Source organism: Oncorhynchus masou, chromosome 11 (genome assembly GCF_036934945.1).
Source record: "Oncorhynchus masou masou isolate Uvic2021 chromosome 11, UVic_Omas_1.1, whole genome shotgun sequence".
NCBI lineage: Eukaryota > Metazoa > Chordata > Actinopteri > Salmoniformes > Salmonidae > Oncorhynchus > Oncorhynchus masou.
The window spans coordinates 13,514,847-13,524,006 of record NC_088222.1 but is presented as its reverse complement, the minus strand read 5'-3'; the positions used below and the strand labels follow the sequence as shown (position 1 = coordinate 13,524,006).

Sequence of the window (9,160 nt, the reverse complement as noted above, 5' to 3'; positions counted from 1 at the left end):
CACCCTCCTCTCCCCTCTCTCCTTCCAGTCTTTCCTCAGTAACAATGGCATTGGAGCCCAGTCTTTCCTTTATTCCCTCTCTCCTTCTGTCCCTCCCTCCTTCCCTCTCCAGCAACACCAACATCTGTGAGTCTTCCCGGGCCTCGGCCCATTCTCCCCCTAACTGCTCCATTATTAGGCTTCATTCACTTGTAAATGCAGCCAGTGATACTTTTGATGGGCCTTTCATCCACAATGCAGAGTCAGAGGAGAGGAGAGGTAGGGGCAGCTGTGGAGGAGAAGGAAGGGGGCTGGGGTAGGAGGAGGGAAAGGGGCGAGGAGGGGGACAATGTAGGGACAATTGTGAAAAGGGGTTACAAGTCTTTTTTGTGAAATCATTTTGGGCTGTAGGTGGGACAGACCAGTCGTCCTATTTCCTCTCCTCAATCCTTCTTTCCTCTCCTCTATCCTCCTTTCCTCTCCTCTATCTTTCTTTCCTCGCCTCTATCCCTCTATCCGTTCCTCTATTCCTCTTTCCTCTGTTCCTGGGCTCTGTACCTGAGCTCTGTTACAGGGCTCTGTTCCTGGTCTCTCTACCTGGGCTGTGTTCCTGGGCTCTGTACCTGGGCTCGGAACCGGGGCTCTGAACCTGAGCTCTGTTCCGGGGCTCTGTTCCTGGGCTCTGATCCTGGGATCTGTACCTGGGCTCTGTTCCTGGGCTCTGTTCTTGGGCTCTAAACCTAGGCTCTGAACCTGGGCTCTGAACCTGGGCTCTGTTCCTGGGCTCTGTTCCTGGGATCTGTACCTGGGCTCTGTTCCTGGGCTCTGTTCCTGGGCTCTGTTCTTGGGCTCTGAACCTGCGCTCTGTTCCTGGGCTCTGTTCCTGGGCTCTGTTCTTGGGCTCTGAACCTGCGCTCTGTACCTGGGCTCTGTTCTGGGGATCTGTTCCGGGGATCTGTTCCGGGGTTCCTCTGTTGGGCTCTCTTCCTGGGCTCTGTTCCTGGGCTCTGAACCTGTCTGAACCTTGGGGCTCTCTGTTCCGAATCTGTTCCCGGGCTCTGTTCCTTGGCTCTGAACCTGTTCCTGGGCTCTGTTCCTGGGCTCTCTTCCTGGGCTCTGTTCCTGGGCTCTGTTCTTGGGCTCTGAACCTGGGCTCTGTTCCTGGGCTCTGTTCTTGGGATCTGAACCTGGGCTCTGTTCCTGGGCTCTGTTCCTGGGATCTGTTCCCGGGGCTCTGAACCTTGGCTCTGAACCTGTTCCTGGGCTCTGTTCCTTGGCTCTGTCCCGGGGCTCTCTTCCAGGGCTCTGTACCTGAGCTCTGTTATAGGGCTCTGTTCTTGGGCTCTGTTCCTGGGCTCTGTTACAGGGCTCTGTTCTTGGGCTCTGTTCCTGGGCTCTGTTCCTGGGCTCTGTTCCTGGGGCTCTGTTCCTGGGCTCTGTACCTGGGCTCTGAACCTGGGCTCTGAACCTGGGCTCTGTTCCTGGGCTCTGTTCTTGGGCTCTGTTCTTGGGCTCTGAACCTGGGCTCTGAACTTGGGCTCTGAACCTGGGCTCTGAACCTGGGCTCTGTTCCTGGGCTCTGTTCCTGGGATCTGTTCCTGGGCTCTGTTCCTGGGCTCTGTTCTTGGGCTTTGTACCTGGGCTCTGAACCTGGGCTCTGAACCTGGGCTCTGAACCTGGGCTCTGTTCCTGGGCTCTGTTCCTGGGCTCTGTTCCTGGGCTCTGTTCCGGGGCTCTGTTCCTGGGCTCTGTTCCGGGGCTCTGTAACTGAGCTCTGTTACAGGGCTCTGTTCCTGGGCTCTCTACCTGGGCTGTGTTCCTGGGCTCTGTACCTGGGCTCGGAACCGGGGCTCTGAACCTGAGCTCTGTTCCGGGGCTCTGTTCCTGGGCTCTGATCCTGGGATCTGTACCTGGGCTCTGTTCCTGGGCTCTGTTCTTGGGCTCTGTACCTGGGCTCTGAACCTGGGCTCTGTTCCTGGGCTCTGTTCCTGGGATCTGTTCCTGGGCTCTGTTCCTGGGCTCTGTTCTTGGCTTTGTACTGAACCTGGGCTCTGAACCTGGGCTCTGTTCTGTTCCTGGGCTCTGTTCCTGGGCTCTGTTCCTGGGCTCTGTTCCGGGGCTCTGTTCCTGGGCTCTGTTCCGGGGCTCTGTACCTGAGCTATGTTACAGGGCTGGGCTCTGTTAACCTGTTCCTGGGCTCTGTAAATGGGCTCTGTTCCTGGGCTCTGTTCCTGGGCTCTGTTCCGGCTCTGTTCTGGGGCTCTGTACTGGTGCTCTGTTCCTGGGCTCTGAACCTGGTCTCTGTTCCTGGGCTATGTACCTGGGCTCGGAACCGGGCTCTGAACCTGGGCTCTGTTCCTGGGCTCTGTAAATGGGCCTGTTCCTGGGCTCTGTTCCTGGGCTCTGTACCTGGGCTCTGTAACTGAACTCTGGGGGCTCTGTTCCTCTGTTCCTGGGCTCTGTTCCTGGGCTCTGTAACTGAACTGGGCTCTTGGGCTCTGTTCCTGGGCTCTGTTCCTGGGCTCTGAACCTGGGCTCTGAACCTGGGCTCTGAACCTGGGCTCTGAACCTGGGCTCTGAACCTGGGCTCTGTTCCTGGGCTCTGTTCCGGGGCTCTGTACCTGGGCTCGGAACCGGGGCTCTGAACCTGAGCTCTGTTCCGGGGCTCTGTTCCTGGGCTCTAAACCTAGGCTCTGAACCTGGGCTCTGTTCCTGGGCTCTGTTCCTGGGATCTGTACCTGGGCTCTGTTCCTGGGCTCTGTTCTTGGGCTCTGAACCTGCGCTTTGTTCCTGGGCTCTGTTCCTGGGCTCTGTTCTTGGGCTCTGTTCTTGGGCTCTGAACCTGCGCTCTGTTCCTGGGCTCTGTTCCTGGGCTCTGTTCTTGGGCTCTGAACCTGCGCTCTGTTCCTGGGCTCTGTTCCTGGGCTCTGTTCTTGGGCTCTGAACCTGCGCTCTGTACCTGGGCTCTGTTCTGGGGATCTGTTCCGGGGATCTGTTCCCGGGGCTCTGTTCCTTGGCTCTGAACCTGGGCTCTCTTCCTGGGCTCTGTTCCTGGGCTCTGAACCTGGGCTCTGAACCTGCGCTCTGTACCTGGGCTCTGTTCTGGGGATCTGTTCCGGGGATCTGTTCCCGGGGCTCTGTTCCTTGGCTCTGAACCTGTTCCTGGGCTCTGTTCCTTGGCTCTGAACCTGGGCTCTCTTCCTGGGCTCTGTTCCTGGGCTCTGATCCTGGGATCTGTACCTGGGCTCGGTTCCTGGGCTCTGTTCTTGGGATCTGAACCTGAGCTCTGTTCCTGGGCTCTGTTCCTGGGATCTGTTCCCGGGGCTCTGAACCTTGGCTCTGAACCTGTTCCTGGGCTCTGTTCCTTGGCTCTGTCCCGGGGCTCTCTTCCAGGGCTCTGTACCTGAGCTCTGTTATAGGGCTCTGTTCTTGGGCTCGGTTCCTGGGCTCTTTTCCGGGGATCTGTTCTGGGGCTCTGTTCCTGGGCTCTGAACCTGGGCTCTGAACCTGGGCTCTGAACCTGGGCTCTGTTCCTGGGCTCTGTTCTGGGCTCTGTTCTTGGGCTTTGAACCTGGGCTCTGAACCTGGGCTCTGAACCTGGGCTCTGAACCTGGGCTCTGTTCCGGGGCTCTGTTCCGGGGATCTGTTCCTGGGCTCTGTTCCTGGGCTCTGTTCTTGGGCTTTGTACCTGGGCTCTGAACCTGGGCTCTGAACCTGGGCTCTGAACCTGGGCTCTGTTCCTGGGCTCTGTTCCTGGGCTCTGTTCCTGGGCTCTGTTCCGGGGCTCTGTTCCTGGGCTCTGTTCCGGGGCTCTGTACCTGAGCTCTGTTACAGGGCTCTGTTCCTGGGCTCTCTACCTGGGCTGTGTTCCTGGGCTCTGTACCTGGGCTCGGAACCGGGGCTCTGAACCTGAGCTCTGTTCCGGGGCTCTGTTCCTGGGCTCTGATCCTGGGATCTGTACCTGGGCTCTGTTCCTGGGCTCTGTTCTTGGGCTCTGTACCTGGGCTCTGAACCTGGGCTCTGTTCCTGGGCTCTGTTCCTGGGATCTGTTCCTGGGCTCTGTTCCTGGGCTCTGTTCTTGGGCTTTGTACCTGGGTTTCTGAACCTGGGCTCTGAACCTGGGCTCTGAACCTGGGCTCTGTTCCTGGGCTCTGTTCCGGGGCTCTGTTCCTGGGCTCTGTTCCGGGGCTCTGTACCTGAGCTATGTTACAGGGCTCTGTACCTGAGCTCTGTTACAGGGCTCTGTTCCTGGGCTCTGTAAATGGGCTCTGTTCCTGGGCTCTGTTCCTGGGCTCTGTTCCGGGGCTCTGTTCTGGGGCTCTGTACTGGTGCTCTGTTCCTGGGCTCTGAACCTGGTCTCTGTTCCTGGGCTATGTACCTGGGCTCGGAACCGGGGCTCTGAACCTGAGCTCTGTTCCGGGGCTCTGTTCCTGGGCTCTGTAAATGGGCTCTGTTCCTGGGCTCTGTTCCTGGGCTATGTACCTGGGCTCTGTAACTGAACTCTGTTCCGGGGCTCTGTTCCTGGTCTCTCTGCCTGGGCTCTCTGCCTGGACTCTGTTCCTGGGCACTGTTCCTGCGCTCTGTACCTGGGGTCTGTTCCTGGGCTCTGAACCTGGGCTCTGTTCCGGGGCTCTGTTCCTGGGCTCTGAACCTGGGCTCCGAACCTGGGCTCTGAACCTGGGCTCTGAACCTGGGCTCTGAACCTGGGCTCTGTTCCTGGGCTCTGTTCCGGGGCTCTGTACCTGGGCTCGGAACCGGGGCTCTGAACCTGAGCTCTGTTCCGGGGCTCTGTTCCTGGGCTCTAAACCTAGGCTCTGAACCTGGGCTCTGAACCTGGGCTCTGTTCCTGGGCTCTGTTCCTGGGATCTGTACCTGGGCTCTGTTCCTGGGCTCTGTTCTTGGGCTCTGAACCTGCGCTCTGTTCCTGGGCTCTGTTCCTGGGCTCTGTTTTTGGGCTCTGTTCTTGGGCTCTGAACCTGCGCTCTGTTCCTGGGCTCTGTTCCTGGGCTCTGTTCTTGGGCTCTGAACCTGCGCTCTGTACCTGGGCTCTGTTCTGGGGATCTGTTCAAGGGATCTGTTCCCGGGGCTCTGTTCCTTGGCTCTGAACCTGGGCTCTCTTCCTGGGCTCTGTTCCTGGGCTCTGAACCTGGGCTCTGAACCTGCGCTCTGTACCTGGGCTCTGTTCTGGGGATCTGTTCCGGGGATCTGTTCCCGGGGCTCTGTTCCTTGGCTCTGAACCTGTTCCTGGGCTCTGTTCCTTGGCTCTGAACCTGGGCTCTCTTCCTGGGCTCTGTTCCTGGGCTCTGATCCTGGGATCTGTACCTGGGCTCAGTTCCTGCGCTCTGTTCTTGGGATCTGAACCTGGGCTCTGTTCCTGGGCTCTGTTCCTGGGATCTGTTCCCGGGGCTCTGAACCTTGGCTCTGAACCTGTTCCTGGGCTCTGTTCCTTGGCTCTGTCCCGGGGCTCTCTTCCAGGGCTCTGTACCTGAGCTCTGTTACAGGGCTCTGTTCTTGGGCTCTGTTCCTGGGCTCTGTTACAGGGCTCTGTTCTTGGGCTCGGTTCCTGGGCTCTTTTCCGGGGATCTGTTCTGGGGCTCTGTTCCTGGGCTCTGAACCTGGGCTCTGAACCTGGGCTCTGAACCTGGGCTCTGTTCCTGGGCTCTGTTCTTGGGCTCTGTTCTTGGGCTCTGAACCTGGGCTCTGAACTTGGGCTCTGAACCTGGGCTCTGAACCTGGGCTCTGTTCCCGGGCTCTGTTCCTGGGATCTGTTCCTGGGCTCTGTTCCTGGGCTCTGTTCTTGGGCTTTGTAGCTGGGCTCTGAACCTGGGCTCTGAACCTGGGCTCTGTTCCTGGGCTCTGTTCCTGGGCTCTGTTCCTGGGCTCTGTTCCGGGGCTCTGTTCCTGGGCTCTGTTCCGGGGCTCTGTACCTGAGCTCTGTTACAGGGCTCTGTTCCTGGGCTCTGTAAATGGGCTCTGTTCCTGGGCTCTGTTCCTGGGCTCTGTTCCGGGGCTCTGTTCTGGGGCTCTGTACTGGTGCTCTGTTCCTGGGCTCTGAACCTGGTCTCTGTTCCTGGGCTATGTACCTGGGCTCGGAACCGGGGCTCTGAACCTGAGCTCTGTTCCGGGGCTCTGTTCCTGGGCTCTGTAAATGGGCTCTGTTCCTGGGCTCTGTTCCTGGGCTATGTACCTGGGCTCTGTAACTGAACTCTGTTCAGGGGCTCTGTTCCTGGTCTCTCTGCCTGGGCTCTCTGCCTGGACTCTGTTCCTGGGCACTGTTCCTGGGCTCTGTACCTGGGGTCTGTTCCTGGGCTCTGAACCTGGGCTCTGTTCCGGGGTTCTGTTCCTGGGCTCTGAACCTGGGCTCTGAACCTCGGCTCCGAACCTGGGCTCTGAACCTGGGCTCTGTTCCTGGGCTCTGTTCCGGGGCTCTGTTCTGGGGCTCTGTACCGGTGCTCTGTTCCTGGGCTCTGAACCTGGTCTCTGTTCCTGGGCTCTGTTCCAGGGCTCTGTTCAGGGGCTCTGTTCCTGGGCTCTGAACCTGGGCTATGAACCTGGGCTCTGAACCTGGGCTCTGAACATGGACTCTGTTCCTGGGTTCTGTTCCGTGGATCTGTTCCGGGGCTCTGTACCTGAGCTCTGTTCCTGGTCTCTCTATCTGGGCTCTGTTCCTTTGCTCTGTTCCTGGGCTCTGATCCTGGGATCTGTACCTGGGCTCTGTTCCTGGGCTCTGAACCTGGGCTCTGTTCCTGGGCTCTGTTCCTGGGCTCTGTTCCTGGGCTCTGTTCTTGGGCTCTAAACCTAGGCTCTGAACCTGGGCTCTGAACCTGGGCTCTGTTCAGGGGCTCTGTTCCTGGGCTCTGAACCTGGGCTTTGAACCTGGGCTCTTAAACCTGGGCTCTGAACATGGGCTCTGTTCCTGGGCTCTGTTCCTGGGCTCTGTTCCGGGGCTCTGTTCCGGGGCTCTGTACCTGAGCTCTGTTCCTGGTCTCTCTATCTGGGCTCTGTTCCTTTGCTCTGTTCCTGGGCTCTGATCCTGGGATCTGTACCTGGGCTCTGTTCCTGGGCTCTGAACCTGGGCTCTGTTCCTGGGCTCTGTTCCTGGGATCTGTTCCTGGGCTCTGTTCCTGGGCTCTGTTCTTGGGCTCTAAACCTAGGCTCTGAACCTGGGCTCTGAACCTGGGCTCTGTTCAGGGGCTCTGTTCCTGGGCTCCGAACCTGGGCTCCGAACCTGGGCTCCGAACCTGGGCTCTGTTCCTGGGCTCTGTTCCTGGGCTCTGTTCCGGGGCTCTGTTCCGGGGCTCTGTACCTGAGCTCTGTTCCTGGTCTCTCTATCTGGGCTCTGTTCCTTTGCTCTGTTCCTGGGCTCTGTTCCTGGACTCTGAACCTGGGCTCTCTTCCTGGGCTGTGTTCCGGGGCTCTGATCCTGGGATCTGTACCTTGGCTCTGTTCCTGGGCTCTGTTCTTGGGCTCTAAACCTAGGCTCTGAACCTGGGCTCTGAACCTGGGCTCTGTTCCTGGGCTCTGTTCCTGGGATCTGTACCTGGGCTCTGTTCCTGGGCTCTGTTCTTGGGCTCTGAACCTGGGCTCTGTTCCGGGGCTCTGTTCCAGGGCTCTGTTTCTGGGTTTTGTTCCTGGGATCTGTACCTGGGCTCTGAACCTGGGCTCTCTTTCTTGCTTGGCTCTGTTCCTGGGCTCTGTTCCTGGGCTCTGTTCCTGGGATCTGTTCCGGGGATCTGTTCCCGGGGCTCTGAACCTTGCCTCTGAACCTGGGCTCTGAACCTGGGCTCTGAACCTGGGCTCGGTTCCTGGGCTCGGTTCCTGGGCTCTGAACCTTGCCTCTGAAACTGGGCTCTGAACCTGGGCTCTGAACCCGGGCTCTGAACCTGGGCTCTGTTCCGGGGCTCTGTTTCTGGGTTCTGTTCCTTGGATCTGAACCTGGGCTCTGAACCTGGGCTCTCTTCCTTGGCTCTGTTCCAGGGCTCTGAACCTGGGCTCTGTTCCGGGGGTCTGTTCCTAGGCTCTGAACCTGGGCTCTGAACCTGGGCTCTGTTCAGGGGCTCTGTTCCTGGGCTCTGAACCTGGGCTCTGAACCTGGGCTCTGTTCTTGGGCTCTGTTCCTGGGCTCTGTTCCTGGGCTCTTTTCCGGGGCTCTGTTCGGGCCTCTGTTCCTGGGCTCTGAACTTGGGCTCTGAACCTGGGCTCTGAACCTGGGCTCTGTTCCTGGGCTCTGTTCCTGGGCTCTGTTCCTGGGCTCTGTTCCTGGGCTTTGAACCTGGGCTTTGAACCTGGGCTCTGAACCTGGGCTCTGTTCCCGGGCTCTGTTCCCGGGATCTGTTCCTGGGCTCTGTTCCTGGGCTCTGTTCTTGGGCTTTGTAGCTGGGCTCTGAACCTGGGCTCTGAACCTGGGCTCTGTTCCTGGGCTCTGTTCCTGGGCTCTGTTCCTGGGCTCTGTTCCGGGGCTCTGTTCCTGGGCTCTGTTCCGGGGCTCTGTACCTGAGCTCTGTTACAGGGCTCTGTTCCTGGGCTCTGTAAATGGGCTCTGTTCCTGGGCTCTGTTCCTGGGCTCTGTTCCGGGGCTCTGTTCTGGGGCTCTGTACTGGTGCTCTGTTCCTGGGCTCTGTTCCTGGTCTCTGTTCCTGGGCTATGTTCTTGGGCTCTACCTGGGCTCTGAACCTGGGCTCTGAACCTGAGCTCTGTTCCTGGGCTCTGTTCCTGGGCTCTGTCTGTTCCAGGGCTCTGTTCCTGGGCTCTGTTCCTGGGCTATGTACCTGGGCTCTGTTCCTGAACTCTGTTCTGGGCTCTGTTCTCTGTTCCTGGTCTCTGATCTGCCCTGGGCTCTCTGCCTGGACTCTGTTCCTGGGCTCTGTTCCTGGGCTCTGTTCCTGTTCGGGCTCTGTTCCTGGGCTCTGAACCTGGGCTCTGTTCCGGGGCTCTGTTCCTGGGCTCTGAACCTGGGCTCTGAACCTGGGCTCTGAACCTGGGCTCTGAACCTGGGCTCTGTTCCTGGGCTCTGTTCCGGGGCTCCTGGGCTCTGGGGCTCTGTTCCTGGCTCTGTTCCTGGGCTCTGAACCTGGGCTCTGTTCCTGGGCTCTGTTCCAGGGCTCTGTTCTGGGGCTCTGTTCCTGGGCTCTGAACCTGGGCTCTGAACCTGGGCTCTGAACCTGGGCTCTGTTCATGGGCT

General features: G+C 59.2%; 1 protein-coding gene across 1 annotated transcript; it reads right to left on the bottom strand.

Moving 5' to 3' along the window:
- Positions 1-483: 483 nt before the first annotated feature.
- LOC135548951 (trichohyalin-like) lies at positions 484-9,155 on the bottom strand. The gene is made up of 6 exons (XM_064979044.1): positions 8,944-9,155; positions 7,520-8,898; positions 5,394-5,906; positions 4,202-5,282; positions 2,300-3,778; positions 484-2,113 (listed from the first exon to the last, which is right to left on the bottom strand). Exons 1-6 carry the CDS (start codon positions 9,153-9,155, stop codon positions 484-486), a joined length of 6,294 nt encoding a protein of 2,097 aa, XP_064835116.1.
- Positions 9,156-9,160: the final 5 nt, after the last annotated feature.